The sequence below is a fragment of the Amblyomma mixtum genome, chromosome 5 (genome assembly GCF_055824585.1).
Source record: "Amblyomma mixtum isolate Tamu chromosome 5, ASM5582458v1, whole genome shotgun sequence".
NCBI lineage: Eukaryota > Metazoa > Arthropoda > Arachnida > Ixodida > Ixodidae > Amblyomma > Amblyomma mixtum.
In genome coordinates this window covers 41,223,854-41,243,834 of record NC_143016.1, presented here as the reverse complement: position 1 = coordinate 41,243,834, position 19,981 = coordinate 41,223,854, and the positions used below count along the sequence as shown (strand labels likewise).

The window sequence follows — 19,981 nt, the reverse complement described above, 5'->3', positions numbered from 1 at the left end:
TGGGGCAACCGGACGTTGGGAAAGAGAGTATTCGCGAAGCTCGCAGCAGGAAAGCATAACTATCCGAAATCGTGATGGTAGAAAGTGTACATATGTGTACGGTGTCGCGATGAGTTACCTTCTTTCCCCAATCATTGATTGGTTGTGTTATCCTTTCCAAATTGCTGATTGGTGATGTTTTCCTTTCCCCAATAAGTTATTGAGTGGACGTTTGTACAGTACCTGATTGGTTATTCTCCCCACCGACGGCGGGGACGTAGGGTTTAAAACCAGCTGTTTCGGCAGGACCGAGGGCTGGTTTCGTCACGTAGAACTACGAGCTAGTCAAGTGTAAATATAATAATAATAATAATAATAATAATAATAATAATAATAATAATAATAATAATAATAATAATAATAATAATAATAATGTTTATTTTGACCACTCGATACAAGTGAGCGAAAAGAGGTGGCTGAAGTAAAAGCTGCTGTCTCCGCAGCTTGACAAAGCCTCAGCCACCTTTACATCAGCAGCAGTGACATGACGAAAGCAAAGACATGCGTTAGAAGACATTTTCAACAAACCCAATCTGAACTTGCAAAAAGGAATTTTTCAACATAAGGCGAGGAAGAAACATTGCATTGCAAAAGAAAAAAAAAAAAAAAAACTGAAGGCAGTATAACCGTTACACAAACAGGTTCGCTATGTGCCTACGCGTCATTGTAATAATATCTATGTGCTGGAAGTCAATATCGTTCAGAAGAGAAGGTAATGAACACTTTATCCTTTCAACCCCAAAGCCAGTCCGTGAAAAAGGAACAAACCATGGTGGTTGGTACCTGAAAGAGTTGGTTTTTGTCACTGTTTTCAGGTTTGCTAAATTTAAAACAATTTTTGACCTACCTTGTGCTGCTTTTTTATAGGCACACAGCAGTTTGTATGCGTAAATATTTTCCGCTGTTATGATCCTGTGCTTTCGGAAAAGAGATAGTGTGTGCTCAAACCTAGGCGTATTCTCTATAGCAATATGTTTTCTCCTTGCTTGTATCTTCCTTTGTGCTTTTAATTGTTATAAAAAGTTAACCTCTCCAGAAGTGTCCTCTTGCAATGTGATTGAGTAATTCGAATCTGCAAGACGGCAAGCATCCTACAACAATCATCTTTAACCCAATTTCCCTCTACGATATCCAGAGGGGAATCTCAACTGGCGCAGTCAAGACAGGATTTCAACTGGTGCAGCCGTAGAGGGGACTTTAACTGTGTCTGCGGCTTGTTTCATATTCAAACATTACAAAGCTTACTTCGTTCACTGCTACGGTTGGTGAGCGTACGTAATACAGGACCCGTTGGGTCGTGGCCCATTGCTGTTTTTTTTTATGTTTTGTCCTACTACAGACGAAACGGCACCTGCGTCAAAAGTTCTGCTTGGCTAAGAGGGCACTGGAAGGGTGTGGTGCGAGCAGCCACATCGAGGGGGAGCATGGCTTTTCTAATGAATATCGCATTCGGTATTTGGCTCAAGAGAACTGGCACGCAGCCGGCATATATGCTTTGCCAGCGCGAAGCCTCACATAGCCGCGGCGATCATATGGAGGCTTCGATTTCCTCTCGGTAGTACTGGTCGTACTCGGGCCTGTAACAGGGCAGGCGGCTCCGCTCCCACGTCATCACGTCCGGCGAATCCTGGTAGCCGTCTCTGTCCACGCAGCGACACGTCCAGGACGTCGGGCACTGCATCGGCACGTAGTCGCCGTCGGGACCGCAGCGCTGGCTCCCCCAGTCGGACACCAGCATGCTGGGCGAAGAGAGGGCTTCGCGCAGTAGTTCCTGGTCGCGGAGACAGTCTGCAGGCAGGAACAACAGGAAAGAGATTCTGTGGTACACCGCACTTATTCCAGGAAAAGAAGACCTGAGTGGGCGTTCAGCACTTTGTGCCATGATAGGCTGTTACGTGGGTGATAGCAGCCCATATGCATATACGTGGGTTGCATCGACGTCATTGTGGCAACCATGTTTGAGTCTAGAAGCAAAGCGGAAACGTGGTTTTTCTGGTCCGCTTATCGCTACCCGCTCCGACTGGCATCGTGAAGCTGTGCCTTGATCATGACACCCGTGACGTGCAATCAAGATTTATTGAGATCATGCCACTGTCATTTTCGTTGCGCTGGTAACTATTGGATAGGCTTGCTGATCCTACCTGCAGGTCGGATTCGAAAATACGAGCAAGTTTTCGCCTTGCTGCTGGCATTACTTATGCACACATATTTGGGCCGCTGCATGTCGTCTGCTTCTATCTCAACGAAAGGAAGGTGCGCCGTGAAGAAAAAGCATGGAGCAATCGAGCCTGACAGAACGGTAGACGTGAGCTATAGTTGCCAGCGCAAACTGGGGTTTTGTCGACCACCCTCCGAGAGAGGGTGGCAGACGACTCAATTAATTGGGTTTATTGGCGCATGAACAATTAATTCGCTATCATCCGACGAAAACCAGGTTATGTGAAGTTAGCGATCAAGCTAGGAGGTTCATTATATGGGGTGTTTGGAGGTCACTGAACTTAGCCTGGCGCATGTTCATTGTGCACACGAGAGTGCGCTATAGTAAAGATCACGTCAGTGTCATTTTCGTTGCGCTGTAACTATTGGATAAGTTTGCTGATTCGGGACTAAAGCGCGGCGTGCTATTTTTGGGTGAAGGAACACCGTAACTGAATATCGCACGGCTTATTGTGTATCGATTCACATTTTTTTTCTCACAGTTTTTCGTATTCTGGCCTTCGACAGCGTCAGAACACGTACTGCGCATGTTGAAGGTATGACGTACCGCTTTCCGCTCCGTATGACAAAGGAAATGCGCATCTGTCCGTGATGGATCTTTTGTATTTATTACTTGCGCTTCGACTCTAATTTCAGGTACTGTGCTTACTGCAAGTCATATTCTTCGCTGCCTCCGAGCCGCGGAGCACTGAGTAACGTTGCTTGTCGTAGGGCTGTCCATTGGATCTGACGCAGTAGCACCTGCATGAAGTACAGTAACTTTAATAGAAGTCATTCGTCACGATGAACTGAGTGTGGTGTCCACAGACAAAAAGAAAATTGGGATTGACACTCAAGCTTCGCCTTAATGGTATGACACGATAGCTTAATGGGTTAATGCTCATATATGCAGAACTGGGAAAGATCCCTGGCAGTATACCACTCCTGGAGTAATGGTGCAGCGGTTAAGGGATGCGCCACTGCCCTGAGATGGAAGGCGCTGCCACCGGTGGGGCTTGTGCGGCCCAAATTGCTCTTGCCGAGTAATCTCTAGCGACCAATCATTTTTAGCTGCCCCCTAGCCGTCAAGTGCGCCGTTTGCTCCCAATCCGGCGGGCAGGTTAATTGGGATCATGCCACAAGGTTACGGGACCTAGGTGGCCCACCTAGGCTGCTTCTATGGTGATTTTTTGTGGATTTTTCGCTCACGGTCAACTATGACGCCGATGGCGACGCCGGACCTTTTGCGACACGAGTCCTTTAACTTTATCGCGTTAAGATTGCGTCACCCGCCGTTTCCTTGGCAGTTCGTGTATCCGACGGAGGTTCTGCTGCCGTCGTTGGAATGTGCAATGCGCGTTTGTATTGTCGGTCATACTACACCTGTCTCTGTCCCCGACCACTGCCCCACGATGTGATCCTAGGCGTCGACTTTTTAACAACCCACGCGGCGCTAATTGACTGCTCCGCTGGCCTTCTTCCTTTCGACCTGCCGCTCTGCTCTGAAAGCGCCGATGCCGAGCCGCCCCGCTTACGTGCCACTGAATTTACTCGCCTACCGCGCCACCTGTTCCAGTGTCCCGTTTCCCCACGTTCCTGATGGTGCCTGCGTCACGTACCCAGAGTAGTACACTGTCCTGATCGTCATCGGCAGCCGCACCTACCTTCCGATTCTGAACTTCAGACTCTCTATCCAAGTTTTACCCAGTGGCGTCGCACTCACTGAACTTCCTTTGACCGGATGCACTGTTTCTGCCCTCACAGCTGTGCGTCAGTCTGGTCTCCATGAACTTCCCCGCTCGGCCAGTTCACGTTCGGGCTCTACTTCTGCAATGACCGCGACGGATTTTCTACCTGACCACGCCAGCGCCCTCTTCACCCTTTTAGTTTCCTACAGCGACGTTTTCGATTTCGGGAATAGCCCTCTCGGCTAAACTACAGTCGTGACCCATCGCATTAATATGGGTGATGCCACCCCCATACATAGAAGACCCCATGTCTCCCTGAGCGCCATGTCATCCAAACAGGGGGGACAAGATGCTGGCGAACAACATTACAGAGCATCCTTGGGCGTCCCTTGTGGTGTTGGTCAAAAAGAAATATGAATGTTGGCTCTTCTGTGTCGACTATCGCTATCTTAATCAGGTAACAGCGTTAGCGAAATTCCGCCCTTATTTGTTTGGGAGGCCCTTCTGCGTCCCATGCCTTGTGTTGGCTGTCCTCTCTTAAAGGCCCTACAGACTGCGTGGGTCGATGGGCCTTGCGCTTGCAGGAATACACATTTACTGTGGTCTACAAGTCAGGCGGACTGCACCAAGACGCTGACTGTTTGTCCTGCCATCCTGTCCGTCCTTCAGATTCCCACAACCGACGATTGCATTTTGTCCGTATCGGACTTTCTAAATATCGGAGACGAGCAGCGCCATGATCCGTCTCTGCGCCTCATAATCGACCGCCCTGCAGCGACCATTCCGATCCTGCTCTGAACTTGTTCGTGCTGTGTCATGATACTCTGTACCGACGCAGTATGAACCCAGATGGCGCCGACCTCTTGCTCATCGTCCCGACCCATTTCCGCTTCTCTGTACTCAGAGAACTTCACGATGCTCCTACTGCAGGGCGCCTCGGCGTGTCACGCACTAGAGTTACTGCAGTAACTCTATCACGCACATACGACAGCCTACGAAAGCTGTTCTACTGGCCTGGGCTTTACCGCTCTGTCCGCTGCTGCTTGAGATCAATGTCAGCGCCGGAAAACGCCTCCGGTTCAGCCCATCGACATTCCGACTGACCCATTTTTATGTGTTGGTCTCGATCTGTTTGGGCCTTTTCCCACATCAACTTCTGGAAACAAGTGGATTGCCGATGCGACCGATTACTCTACCCGGTACGCTATAAGGCGCGCTATCCTGACCAGCTGTCCCTCCGATGTCGCCGACTTTCCTCTCCATGACGTCGTCGTCCTGCTTCATGGCGCTCCTCCTCAACTGCTTACGGATCGAGGCTGTTGCTTTCTTTCTGAAGTGCTCCACGGCCTTCTGCGGTCATGTTCCACCCGCCACAAGTTCACGACGGCCTATCATCTCCAAACAAACGGCCTTACTGAGCGCCTTAACCGCACCCTGACGGACATGCCGTCTATGTATGTCTCAGACCACCATCGTGACTGGGACGTCAGTTTACCTTTCGTGACGTTCGCCTACAATTAATCATGCCACAATAGTAGTAGTAGTAAGTGGTTTAATACATAATAAATGGAAGGAAAAGATTTTTGCTAGCTCCGGCATCTGCTATCGCTACGGGAAGCACCTGAGCTGGGGCAGCGGAAATAAGAGGATAGCAGGCAGTGCGTAGAAATGAAATGAAAGGGGTGAGGGGACAGTTAGAAAGGACAGGGGCCACAATATCACCAGATACTCCCCTTTCTACCCATTATTTGTCCGCGACACCCTTTGATAGCTTACTGCCTCATGACGCTTATGCCAGCAGTTACGCCTGTGACGCCATTGCCCGTGCTGACGCCGCCCGCCAAATCGCTCGGGATCGTCTCGACGCTTCTCCGACCGCCCAAAAAACGCCGTTACGACCTTCATCACCGTGACGCCCACTACCCTCCTTGCTCCCTTGTGCAGACTGGACACCGAATTCATAGTCGCGTTGTGTGTGTGTGTGTGTGTGTGTGTGCGTGCGTGCGTGTGCGTGCATGTAGGGGCGTACGTGTGCGTGTGTGCGTATTTGTTTGTGAGCGTGCAGCTTCAATGTGCGACTCCTGCATGCAACTGCTGCCCAAAGTCCTGCTCGCCAATCGATCCAGCACAAAAGTTACAGCAGAAATCACGTAATTTTTCGCAGTTGTCACCATAATTAGAAAAAAAGAAATGTTAAAGGTCTGTCTTAATTTGTCAGATAACTACTTCCAGTACCGAGATTATTGCAGGAAAGACATATTAAGGCTTGACGGCTGTACATATAGTACATTGAAATGAGCTAAATTCGGCGGTAAGGTATTTGTCTGGGCTATTCGGTACATTGTTCAAACTGAAGGCACAGCGCACGAAGGACGGGATGAAGAAAGAGGCAAACAGCGCTGTGTTTGTCTCTTCCTTAGTCCCGTCCTTCGTCTTTGTGCGCTGTGCCTTCAGTTAAATTTGGCGATATGTAAGTGTTATTTACAAACTGTAGCAGATTGGGTTCCACGACAAGGATGCGCAAAACCAAAGAATGTGCTTACGAAGCTGCGCATTCACATCATTTTCTGAAAAAGTCTGAACGTTGTTTCAGCGAAGTTACCAAGCTTTGGCGTGCTAGACTCGTTGGTCTCGCTTGATCCTTACCTGTCGTCCGCGCACTGTCGGGGCGCGTACGTTCCGTCAGGGTCGCAGCTAGGCATTTCGCGTCTGAAGGCAGCACCGTCTTCTTCGGCTTCCTTCCTGAGCAGCGCCGCAACCCTGAGCTGCTCCGCCATGCACTCGCCGATGAGTGGTCGACCTTTCTCATCTGCGACGCCCAGTAGCCACGAACAGTCATGCAGTATGAAAAGGAATAACTCGACACACCTCTACTTCTGCATCGAACTTGAATAACTGCTATTAACAACACGAATTAATGGACCGTTTCATCTTATTATTTTGTTTATTTTTATTTATGCATACTGCAGCTTCATTAAGGCTATAGCAGGAGTGGGCAGGAAGACAAAATAAAGTAATCTAGAAAAATACAAACGTATGAAAAAAATAAAAATGTTACAAGTGATGGCCACCAAAAACTCTTCAATGGGTATCGAACGGACGTTTCCAGACAGCGAATTCCAGAGCTCAATGGCCAGGTGAAAGAAGCTATGTTTGAACGCCTCAGTGCGGCAGAAGAAAGGGGTAAGGTTCAGGCTATGGGAACTTCTAGTGATGGAAGCTTTGCTAAAGTTCAAATAATTGTTTAGTGAAGGAAGGCGCTGAGAATAAACCAGTGTGTGTAAAAGCTTCAAACATTCTAGGCGGCGGCGAGATGCTATTGCTGTGAGGAAGAATGGGAAGAAGGGGAAAAATCTCGGCCGTAGTTGTGAAAGATGAAGCGCACTGATTTCTTTTAACTTATTCAAAATTTTTATATCAGATTTCTTATGAGAATTCCATATGATACAGCCGTAATAAAGAATGGGGCGGATAAGTTTTTTATATGTGAGCAGTTTGGTATCCTTGGGGCCTTACCCAATGCACGATGGAGATACCCGATACTTTTGAAAGGTTTATTACATATGATATCAATGTGTTTCGACCATGACGTGTCTACTGAAAAAGGAAGACCGAGGTATCTACATTCTGTTACTCTTTTTAAATCCTGACCATGAAAAGTGTACGCGGAAAGTGAATGAGATGGGCGTCTAGAAAAGGACATGGAAACGGTTTTTTGAGAAATTAATGTTCATTTGTCATTCCTTGCACCGCCCACAAAATTTAGCAAATCAGACGTTAAGCAATTCATGGTCAAGTGATGTGTTAATACAGGGCAAATCATCAGCGTGAATACGAATTTTAACGGATACGCAGCGTGGCAGATCATTAATACATAACAAGAAAAGAAACAGAACCTTGTGAAACGCCGGATGGAACAGTAACCGGGTGGGGGGGGGGGGGGGGGGGAAGGAAGGAAGGAAGGGAATAGATGAATTGAAGTGTACCGACTGAGAACGCTGGGTTAGGAAGCTGGATATCCAACCAAGGAGGTAAGGGTTATTTAGAACAGAGTCAAGTTTGTGGAGGAGTTTTGGGTGTGGGACGGTGTCGAAAGCTTTGGACACTGGGTCAACGAAAATGCCGTCAACCTGTGCACCTAGGTCTAATGACTGACAAGTGTCGTGCGTAAATGCGATTAGTGGTGCAGTAGTGCTCAATCCTCGACAGAAAACATGCTGGTAATTGTTTAGGATATTGTGTTTTTGAAGAAATTCCCTGATGTGTTAAAAAATTGTATGTTCAATTAACTTACATGAATGGACAGTTAAGGAAATAAGTCTGTAGTTTGTTCAGTAGTTGAGTGCTACCGGATTTGTGCAACGGAACTACGTTTGCAAGCTTCCTGGAGTGGGGAAGAGTAGAAGAACTGCAGTTGGTGGTTCAACAGCGCAAACACACACAGACCAAGAAAGAGCCAAGACACACATCAGCGCTGGTGTGTGCGTCTTGTCTTTTTTTTTTTGGTCTGTGTGTGTTTGCGCTGTGGAACCACCATTATGAGTGGGGAGCAGTGCTGGTGGATAACGATTTACTGAAGGCTATGGATCTGCTTATGACGTACTTATTCAGAGTGAGTAGCGAACAAGGAAGTGCTCTCTTCCGTGCTCTTTTAGGTGTCTTGTCCCTATTGCGTTTGCGAAACAAAACGGCGGCATTTTCTATGTAAAGCTACTGAGAAAAAAGACGTAATAGCAAAAAATCATAGAAGTAAGCGTTGGATGCATGCTACTGGGGTGTTTTTTTATTGCTCGCACCTCTGATCTTGGATCGCGATTATTACCGCTTGGCATGGCACACTTATGCTTGCCAAATATTTTCCAAAACGTAAAGCGAGCAACGCAGCAACTGGCGTGGTTGATGGTGTCTATAATGTGAAGTGCTTCGACATGAAGTGTTTTGAGAGTTGCCACCTTATCAGAAACCATCTAATTCATCTTCTTAAAAGGAAGCAGATTGTTTCAATGTGTCGTGTCGACGCCAACTAAAAAAACATGTCGCCAACAGCCGCACAGACCGACGAATGATCACATTCACACATATCTTGGCAACAGACTGGGGCTGTGACACAGAGCGCTAAAAAAGCGGCTGTTTTATGGTTTACAAGGACCATGTCGGCTTTTTTTAGAGCTATATCTATACCTTTGCCTAAATTGCGGCACTGATATGCGTATACATTCGAGGACAGACTGAAGAAGGAAAGAAAATGAAAAATTTCTTCTCCAAATAATTTCTCTCCACTTTTTTTATTTGCCCCATCTTCGATATCTGAGCCGGCGATCGGGTGGCATGGCTTTTGAACGCAGTTAGCGCTGACGCCACATGTGACAACTACTAATGCACGGCAAAGGGCTGAAGAGTGGACTCACAGCACTTGAGCTCGTGCAGGGACGCCCCTCGTGGCACGGGCCTTCCGTCGAGGCTACCGTCCTGGCGCAGGCAGTAGCAGTGCGAGTCTGAGCACTGCAGTGTGTCGAAGCTTCCCTGCGCCGTGCAGCGCAGCCGCTGCTCAGGCCGAGCCCAGCTGCTCTCCGCAGACAGCCTGGAGCAGTCTGTGAGAATCCGGCCACCGCGAAGACGCGGCCAATGAAGAAAGCCGACTGACAAACCTTGAAAGCGCACGCAGCTCTATAAGGTGCAGGCAAACGACCTGCGATAATCTGAATGATCGCATTTGAAACGAGAACTCATCTTTTCCGCCTTGCACTCGTGTGCGCGTGTGGACACACAACATGTGCGTCCTACAACAACGCCGTTAATGGTTCTAGGCGTCTATTTACGTAACAGTAATTCTATCCTTTAAACCGGCATGTTTAAGGGAATCCCACAACGTGGAGTGAAATTCGCAATAAGCTCTCCTTTGGAGCGGTACAGCTGCGTTTGGGGTGGACGCTGGCTACAAATCTTAATATTATTTATTACCCTTGTTACAAATCTACACCACCTTACGTGATTCTCGTAAATATGTTGGTTTAACGCGTTCCCTCTTCGAGCTGATCAATTCGGCCTCGCTCTTTCACCTGCCAGCCGTCCTGGTTGGCTTAGTTGGTAGAGCGACTGCCCTGATGGGTGATGGTCCCCGGAACGGAACCAATTTTATTGCGAAAGCAATATTACGACCGGTTTCAGCCCTTCGCGTCGGGGCGGCCGCGAGGCACGTTTGACCTTGAAGGGCGGCGCGAGGCGCTGCCCTCGCCGCGCTCTCGCCAGCTGCGGAGTGTGGAGAGGAGGGTGGAGAACGAGGGTTGCCGGGGGGGGGGGGGGGGGTGACGATTCGGTTTGCAGCCTTCGGGCTGCGGCCGTGTATCTGTTTTTTCAGCCAGCGTCCGTTCCGGCGGACGCGGTTGTTGCGACGCGCGTCTTTACTCTCTCTTTTACTCTGTCCTCTTGTCTTTCAACTCTCTGCTATCTGCACGTGGCAGCGGTGGTGGCTCGGCTTGAGCCAGTTAGCAGGCCCGTGCACTTTTCCTTTTCATCCTTCTCTCAGTCGCAACCAACCGGCTCCATCGTTATGCCGCCTGAAAAACAGGAAGGGAGGCTACGTCGGCTTGCCGAAGCCAGGAAACGACAACGGGCTTCGGAGACAGATGAAGAACGCGAACAGCGCCTTGCTAAGCGGCGCGCTCAAGACGCTGCTAGACGGGCGCACCGCGCCTCTATCGAAACCGAATCGTCCACAACCGGTGATGATCCCGAATGGAACGCTATGGCTGCTTACGCAACTTACCAGGTTTAACCAAAGCTAAACCTTAGCAACTTTTATGCGAAGCATATTAACGTAGGTTTCGGGCCTTCGCGCGACGCCCGGCGGTGGCCACCATTGACCTTGAAGTGAGATCACATGATGTGACGTCACGTGATGACGTCACACCGGCTGCAGATGGGGCCTCATATCGCGCCGTCGGACGTCGCCCTGCGGAGGCCTCCACGCTTCGGTTCGCGCCGTCGCGCGCGACGCGGCGGCGGCGCCACCATCGCTGCATCACGGGATATGTGACGTCACGCCAGGGATGAAGCGGCGCGCGCCCGCCGTCGCGTCCCCGCAACCGCGCCAGCGTCTTTGCGCCGGGCGTGTATGCGGTCAAGATGCCTCCAAACGCTAAGGACGTTAATAATAGGAATGCAAAACGAATCAGTGGGGAAACAGTTTAGACTTGGTGTTGTGTAGAAATGCTCAAAGACAATACAGAATAAGTGACGTGCAAACCAAGAGTCATGCATTTACGGACCATAAGAGTGTGTTTGTCGGGCTGCAAAGAATAAAGTACGACGATTAACCTAAAACCACGTCTCCGTTACTTAGCCCCATCCACACTGAGGCAGCTGCTTAACATGTTTCGCATCAACTAGGCTTAACCTTGATAAGCCTCCAATTTTTTTTCTTCAATCACGAAATTTGTGAAAGCTGTATATGTTTCCTTTGTAGCCGTATGTCTAAGCTAGGGTGGAGGCTAATGATTCGTTACTCCGTTATTATGCTTAGTGCTAGCTACACGGTCGTTATTTAACCGCCCCTCTCAATTTTCCTCCTGCAGGTCATTCATTCTAGGCGGTGAGACATCTTCGGAAGCCTGAATAATATGCATGCTTTGGTGTTCAGTATTGCTGTCTGTTCTAAGTACTTGCCTTCTCGAGGGCGGCGCGGACGCATATGACTACGTAAGCTTAACAGCTCAGTTGTGTTAAACTTAGTAATCCCATTTATCCGTTTCTTTTGGTTTAAATTTTGAAGCCACCAGAAGCTAAGGCCGTTCACCTCTTATATAAGGCGTAAAAGCCTGGTTTGTGCCGGTGATACTCTCAACACAATTCTTAAAGGAGTACGCGCCACAAGGGACGTAAGCGGGTGCGGATTGAGAAGTATGAAGTCTTTAGCCGCCGCCACCCTATCTATTGTACCCTATTTGCCTTGCACTGTCAAACGCAAGTGTGCATGATTTTATTGAAATAATAAGCTGTCGTTATTATATGCCATGAAAAAAGGGGTTTGAACGCAGTCAAGTGAACTTGCTTCACTTTGTTCTAGCCTGCTCCGTTGTTCCGATGGAAAATGAATTGAATTTGAATGTAAAAATATGCAAACAGTATGGCTATGGAGTAGACGTTTTGTCATACGTCTTTTCTCATTAGAAGCTCCAAGTAGCGCGTGCGCCTCCGGACCAGGTCGTTAGATAAACTGACTGGCGACAGCGCTGAGGCTCCGGTTTAGTGGCGAACCCAGCGTCGTCCCGACAGCGTTGTTGTGCTGAGAAACCCACTCCTGATACGCGTGACGTCACGCGTGTATGTCTGGAATGAAAGTAATCGAAAAGAGAACTTCTAAAGTGAATTAAAGGTCGGAGCTTGCCTCGAACAACTTAACCTTATGAAGTAATTTGTTTTACATAAATAAAACTTCTACAAATTTTAGTCCAGATTCGAACTCCCGACCCTTGGGTGGTCAGCTAGGCATGCTACCGACTAGACGACGTAGGCACATTGGCTTAGTTGAGGTACCAGGTGGGGAGGGGGTGGTGTGTGTGCGGTGTTGGCTTAATTTGAAGGTTAGAATTTGGTAATTAGTGGAGAGAACTAGAGACGTGCTAATTAGTGAAATACTAATTCGAGTCACACTGTGTGCTTGAAATGCAGTGTAGAAGAGTTATAGTTATTTTTATTTTAAATTAGTTATTTCCTTTCGTAGTTAGAGCATTACTAGTAGTATTACTACAATTTTTTAGTAGTATTGTGAAATGCTCTGTTTCCGCAGTGGAGCTCTCCGGAAAATATCCCTTTACGTATACTCCGTTTAGTACATGGGCGTTTTCGTACCCATTTGCCAACTTGAGTATCAGCCTGTAACTGATACTGATCAGCCTGCAATAATACTGTAACTATAACATAAAAAGCAATGTAAAATAAAAAGTAATAACGCTCTAACAGTAAATTAATACTAAAGTAAAGCTATACTTTCTAATTCTATAGTGAAGTGTGGTGTGTTGTTCCATGCGCTACTAAGTTTGGCGGGTTGATATGCGAATATGTTCTCGTGTTAAGTTTCCGTTTTGTGTGGAAGAGTCCAAAGACAAGAATATGGAAACTGTGTTGTGGTAATTCACATAAATCTGTGTACACGAACATCTTGGTCATCCGTATCAATGCTGGATCTATCGAGTTGTGGAGCACGACCTTTCGAACGCCTGCAATTTGAGCAACGCCACGCACTGCGATACTGCTCCCCTTTTGACTTGATAGTAGCATCTGAAATTCCTGCACATTTTCCCGTGTGATAGACAGATTTACAATCACTACAGTCGATTTTGGAATCAAGTTCCTCGAGTTGCATATCACATGACCCACACTGTTCATCAAGGGGCATAGTGACACTTCTGGCAGCAGCAGCAGCAGCAGCAGCAGTAAAAGAAGACAACGGGAAAATATATTAACAGAGCAGCAACTAACCTGCAATTGCAGAGAAAAACTTCTTAAGATGGTGCCTTTCCCGTGCCGCTGCCGCTACCAGTGTGACAGCCGCAGGTCTCTGGGCTTTCTTTATAGCCTCGTCCGATGGGTGGGCGTGTCCGCTGGCCGGTAGCGATGCAGTCCTGGATGACGTTATCTTCCGCAGCAACCAGCACACGTGCACGCAGACGGTTGTAGTCGATGTCAAAACTTCATATCTGCAATTGCAGAGAAAAACTTCTTAAGATGGTGCCTTTCCCGTGCCGCTGCCGCTACCAGTGTGACAGCCGCAGGTCTCTGGGCTTTCTTTATAGCCTCGTCCGATGGGTGGGCGTGTCCGCTGGCCGGTAGCGATGCAGTCCTGGATGACGTTATCTTCCGCAGCAACCAGCACACGTGCACGCAGACGGTTGTAGTCGATGTCAAAACTTCATATCTGCAATTGCAGAGAAAAACTTCTTAAGATGGTGCCTTTCCCGTGCCGCTGCCGCTGCCAGTGTTCGTGCACTGCTGAAATCAATCAATGAAAAGCTGGAGTACCTTTTACCGCTAAAAGAAACAGTTGACAGCGTCGAAGACACAGTTCAGTACATGAGTGACCAGTACGATGAGCTTCTAACTCGGATAGAAAAGAACGAACGCGAAGTCAAGGACCTGAAACACAGGGTAGATAAGATTGAGAAGCAAGACGATGAAATAACGCAGCTGAAAAACGAAATGGACTGTTTGGAATGGAGAAGCCGAAAGCTCAACCTTGAATTCCATGGAATTAAAGCAATGAAGGATGAAAACCTGATTGATGAGATAAATAAGCTGGCAACTCTAAACAACCTGCCACAGCTTCAGGAAAGTGACATAGTGTCCATTCATCGCCTGCCCTCAAAGCAAGATAAGATACCTGGCATTATCTGTCGTTTCGCCAAACAATCAGCAAGAGACAAATGGTGGCAAAACAGGAAAACACTGTGCCAAGGAAATGACAGCATTTTTGTGTTAGAAAACCTGACAAAAAGGACACGTACTCTGCTTACCGAAACAAAGCTCTGGGCCAAGACAAATAACTACAAATACGTATGGCACAACAACAACAAGGTCTTGGTCCGGAAAGCTGATGGGCAAAACGCGGTGGTCATTTCCTGCTCTAGTGACCGCGACAAACTTAAGCAACAGATCAGCTGAACACTAAGAACACTATGGCACCTACTCACTCGTATGTATTGCCACACACTTTCAACCATCACTTAGGTACAGCGTTTTCGAAGGCTTTCAAATGTTTTCACTTAAACATACGTTCTTTTACTCGCAAGGAACATGACTTACAACTCTTTTTTGAGCAAACAAAGCAATCCTTTGACGTCATTATGCTGACAGAGACTTGGTGTGTTGACGATGTGAACATCTTTCGGCTTCCATTGTACAATACTTTCTACCTGAATAGATCAACAGGTCGTGGTGGCGGAATATGCACCTTGGTTAAAAAGCCGTCTGCATGTGAAATATTGAACCAGTTTTCAGTAATAACTCATGACTATGAATTTTTATCAGTGATACAAAACAATACTGTTTTCGCTGTTTGCTATCGCCCGCCGAATGGTTCCGTTACATCATTTTTGGAGTTCTTAGAAACTTTTCTCGTCTTTATAAATGAAAACAATTTCAATTTAATTTATGGCGGAGACATTAACATTAACATGATGAAGAATGATTCACCAAAACTTAGGTTAGATACTCTCTTGGAGATGAATGCGTGTTGGAATACTATCAGTCTTCCTACCAGAGTGACCGAGAATTCGTCATCTTTAATTGACGTATTTATTACGAATTTAAGTTCTGAAGTCATTAATGCTGGCGTCTTCGCATCGGATCTCAGTGATCACTTGCCGATATATTTATGTTTCAAGGGTCACGTACGAAACAAGGAAACAAAGACAAACCATTTCATTCAACTAATAACAGATCAGACTCTTTCTATTTTTCGTGAGAAGATAGCTCAGACATGTTGGGATACTGTATACGATCTTAAAGACGCAAATTTGGCTTACGAGGCTTTTTTCAGCCTATTGAAAGAAAGTTATGACATTAGCTTTCCTTTTAAGTGCATTAAACAAAAAAAGAAAATACGTAAACCATGGATTAGTGCAGAGCTATCTGCCAGAATACGGAGAAAGAATGCATTATACAGTGAATTTATAAAGACAAGAGACCCCGAAATATTTCAGGCTTTTAAAAAAATTAGGAATCGTTTAGACAAAGATATAAAAAAGGCCAGGCGAGATTACTATACACTTTCTTTTAATTCACTGGTTCCACGTACGGCCACAATGTGGAAAAAACTGAACTGTTTGTTGAATTGCAATATTCCTGAGGAAAGGATACAGAGCTTAAAAATAAATGGTCTTGAGTTAGAGGGAAAAGCACTTGCTGACGCTTTTAACGAACACTTTGTTAAAATTGGAAGTAACAACGCACCAGACAATGATCTTGATGGTATTCCATACAACTCTAGCTCTATATTTTTGTATCCAGTAAATGAGGGAGAGATAATTAGCACAATTCACAGTCTAAATAATAGTACCGCTAAAGATATTGATGGTATCCAAATAAAACCCATCAAATATGTTGCTGACCTTCTCTCTCCTTGTCTTACATATATCTTTAATATCTGTATAAGCGAAGGCACGTTTCCTCGAACGATGCAGATAGCGCGAGTCGCTGCGCTCTTTAAAAAAGGCGATAAAAACGACTTAGGAAACTACCGACCGTTATCAATCCTTCCCGTCTTTTCAAAAGTCTTCGAAAAAGTTATTTTAAAGCGACTATCCGAATTTGAGCAGAAACATTGCCTGCTGACTGATTGCCAGTATGGCTTCCGTAAGGGTTTAGGCACACAACTCGCATTGCTACAACAAAAAGAACACATACTAAATCAGTTTGAAGAAGGAAGACTTGTGTTAGGAATTTTTATTGACCTGTCAAAAGCATTTGACTCCATTAGTCATCAACTTTTAATTAAGAAACTCCAACACTATGGCTTTCGTGGTAAAGCCGCATCTCTTTTATGCTCCTACTTGGAATTTCGTAGACAAATAGTCGTCATAAACAACCACAGTTCTAACCCATTATCTATTTCAGCAGGCGTCCCACAGGGCAGTATATTAGGACCTTTTTTATTTAATATGTACGTGAATGATATTGTGAATATTGATGCAACCGTGAAATTTATCATGTACGCGGATGATACCAGCATATTATTAACCGGTAAAACTAGTGACGACCTTGTTGATGCTGCTAATTTAACATTAATAAAACTAGACGAATGGACGCGTAAAAACAGCCTGACGATTAATGCAAACAAAACAAAAGCCGTATTCTTTCGAAGTAAAAACAAAAACCTAACAATACAAAAGTCTATCTACTTAAATGCCACTCCTCTCGAAATAACTTCCAGTATAAAGACATTAGGTGTTATCTTTCAGCAGAATATGTCATGGGATGTCCACGTGGACAGTATGCTTATTAAGCTGGCACAGGTAATTGGGCTAGTATACCGCAATCGCAATTTACTACCACCAAAAATCTTACTGTTAATTTATAATACCCTATTCTCCTCCCGACTCAATTATTGTCACTTAGTTTGGTCTACGACAACTTATGGAAATTTGCAGAAGCTTCACAAGTTGCAGAAAAGGTTTGTAAGAGTAATAGAAAATCTGCCGTTTTATTCACATACGTATCATCTATTTCCCAAATACAACATAATTCCTGTTACCAAGCTGTTTGATTATATCCTTTGCAAGGCAATTAAGAATGAAAACGCCAGCAACAGTTCATTTCTACATCGTCTAGCCAGGTTACAACAAAACGCTACTACACGCCAGACACGTTACACGGAGCTCTGGAAAGTAAGGACGTTTCGCACAACATACGGCCTACAAACACTACAGAATAAACTACCCCGGTTACTAAATGATTTAAATCATAAACGTATCCAACTTGAAAAGGTGACGTTCAAAACACTCCGCCGGTATTTCAACATGTACTAGGACACTTCGCTTGCCATTCCTGTTTACTCTGTCACATTGTTGTTTACCCTGACTGTACCGCTTGTCTGTATTCACTTTGATTTGAATTTTATTTGAAGCAAAAATGTGCTTAATTTATCTGTTACTTTCGCTAAACTCATTGCCATCGCACATGAATGTTCCATTGCTTTTGTAAGTGCTTTCTAGCTTCATTCTAACACATTTTCTGTATAATTTTATGTAGTTCTTATGAGTGATTGTAATTGCAGATGTTTTCATGTTTTGTTTCTATTTTCTTTTTGGATGAGACATGCCGTTTCATTGCGCCTATGATGCTGTCAAGTGTATAGGGGGGCCTCCGGCTTTGTCAAGCTGTCGCTTGTGACAGCTTTTACTGCGGGTCTCCCGCGCCATGTATTCATTTGGCGCAAATAAAACCATTATTATTATTATTATTATTATTATTATTAATGTGGACGAAGAACAGTGACTGTATATGGAGAGAAAGCGTTGAAGGAAGCCCTTAGCGCTGTCGCATCTAACCTTTAAAGGCGGAGCCCCCTGATTTTTGGTGTGGTTTTACAATATCAAGGAAGCACAGAGTGTCTCTTGAGATCTGATATCACGTACCGGAGCCAGTGGGTTCAAAGACTTGCCACCGTAACACGCTATGATATGATCTTATCACATAGTGCAGGCCCGTTACGAAGGCTATGACCGTATCATCTTCTTTCAAACGTTATGCTGTCCTTGGAGAGCGCCATCCTGCGCTTCACAGACTGCAGCGTATCACTTGGCGACAGTGGAGCGCTGCTGTATTGCGGTGGTTCTGCGACGAGGTGACGTCCCACTGAGGAACGGGCCGGAAAAGAGGTGCAAGAAGGCATAACCTTAGTTTCATAATAAACAGTGCCCTGACAGAAACTCAACGAATGATGTGCAAGTTGTATGGAGGAGCATCTGTGGGCTCTGCGAATGTCTTCAGGTGTTACAACTTGTCCACAGCGGCTGGGTATCCGTTGAATATGGCACGTAGTTAGCAGGGCGCTTCGTGCCGTAGGAAGTAGAAAAAAAAAATCCTAGATGCGTAACATATATTTTTTTTTAGTTTTTCACGTACTGCGGAAATGATGCCTTTACAGTATAAGTAGCGGAAGGTTAACGGGGATGTGGTCTTGGGTTTCATTTCGAAAAAATGCATGCAGTCCTAACTTACTGACTTTAGTATAGCATATGATCGAGACAGTTTTAACAGTCGGATGGCTTACTGCAGTGCATGTCGCTAGCTTGGGAATGAATGGCGCTGCCGAATATCCGCTGGCCTCTTTTGTCCACGCAGTTGCATCTGCATCGGAAAGATATTTCAGGCCATATGTGACGCCCGCAACCACGAATGTTACGCTTGACAGCAACAAGGGTTTAACTTCGTTTTAATTTATTCCACCGATTAAATTTTTTTCGTTTCGAAGTCACCTCGGGCACACAAAGTTGGAGATCGCATCTCTTACCTCGCGCGCAGTGCGTGCATGTTTCGAATGGAGTGTTTCAAGTGCTTAGAAAAAAGGCGCCCAAGAGGATAATCTCGGCGTTGAATGAGAACATGTTGCTCAACAGCAGTCGAGGCTGCTGGATTACAAAGATTGTTTCATCAGCCACTGATTGTTCCAGTGGTTGTTATAGCCACCAGTCATGATGTGCACGTGTGCAAAGCAGTTCTTGAGCAAGAATCCGGCAGATTTGTCTCCAGCACCTACAGTATTGTGATGCGCGGTAGTTTTAGCACACCGTCACTGCTTCAGCGTCAGCTATACAGCTGTGAAGTGTTAACTGCGTTCGAGCATTTTACAACGTTGGGTTGTACTTAGCCCAGGATAGACACGATGACATCGCTAGGGCGGCATTGCATATTTCATGGTGGGCATATTTTCTTTCATAACCCTGAATAAAAAAGTTACATGCAAACGATTTGTATATTTTAATGGACACGATAGAGATTACGAACCAAGGATACTGCAGGATAGTGGCATCGCTGATCTTGAATCTCCCGAAAACACCGGCTTTAAATCTGCGCACTTACATTAATTCAAGTAACGGACGTAACCACAGGTAACGTTCGTTACTCAGGTAGCAGTGTCTGTGGGTGCAGCAGGATGCTCGAAGCAATTAATGCAAGTCATCGCATCCATTGTCAAGCTAATGCGGAGGTTGCTTTGTCCGCTCACTCTGAGCCAAGAATGGGTAAAATTAGTCCTCAAAGCGGTGATTTCTTGGGCTCACGTGAGTCCTTTCTTGCAGCGCGTGGGCCGATAATCGCCGTAGTCGTCACAGTCGGGGCGTGGTCCTCTGTACGGTGACTCGAAGTCTCCCCGGTGGCGTTTCTGCCTCAACAGGTCTCGGGCGCAGGCTCTGCTCTCCGCTGCGAGGGGGAATTAAAAGAAACGTGAAAGAGTTGACAGCATGCAGTTCCGTCTCGAAATGGTCCCCTAGCGTGCAGACAGCGTTTGCAGAATTCCTGTGGCGTCGTTAGCGGACTAATTCAAAACTCGCGTCAGGTGT

The 19,981-nt window shown here is 46.2% G+C and overlaps 2 protein-coding genes across 2 annotated transcripts in view; one reads left to right on the top strand and one right to left on the bottom strand.

The window, feature by feature from the left end:
- Window positions 1–457: 457 nt before the first annotated feature.
- Window positions 458–19,981, bottom strand: part of LOC149341878 (uncharacterized) — a 41,922-nt gene continuing 22,398 nt past the window's right edge. Inside the window, exons 5-10 of the mRNA XM_089544150.1 lie at window positions 19,703–19,841; window positions 18,694–18,770; window positions 9,332–9,514; window positions 6,570–6,732; window positions 2,906–2,997; window positions 458–1,827 (exon numbers count right to left, since the gene is read on the bottom strand). Of these exons, the coding sequence (XP_089400276.1) occupies window positions 1,568–1,827; window positions 2,906–2,997; window positions 6,570–6,732; window positions 9,332–9,514; window positions 18,694–18,770; window positions 19,703–19,841 (914 nt within the window). The 3' untranslated portion in view covers window positions 458–1,567. The remainder of the gene's footprint in view (window positions 1,828–2,905; window positions 2,998–6,569; window positions 6,733–9,331; window positions 9,515–18,693; window positions 18,771–19,702; window positions 19,842–19,981) is intronic.
- Window positions 13,432–16,146, top strand: LOC149341879 (uncharacterized). The gene is made up of 2 exons (XM_089542767.1): window positions 13,432–13,478; window positions 13,901–16,146. Exons 1-2 carry the CDS (start codon window positions 13,432–13,434, stop codon window positions 14,580–14,582), a joined length of 729 nt encoding a protein of 242 aa, XP_089398893.1. The 3' UTR covers window positions 14,583–16,146.

Bases quoted from the DNA above. Each gene is read 5' to 3' on its own strand.
- LOC149341879 (XM_089542767.1), top strand. From the start codon at position 13,432: ATGGTGCCTTTCCCGTGCCGCTGCCGCTACCAGTGTGACAGCCGCAG. The intron at 13,479-13,900 runs GTCTCTGGGCTT...TGCCGCTGCCAG, and splicing joins TACCAGTGTGACAGCCGCAG to TGTTCGTGCACTGCTGAAAT.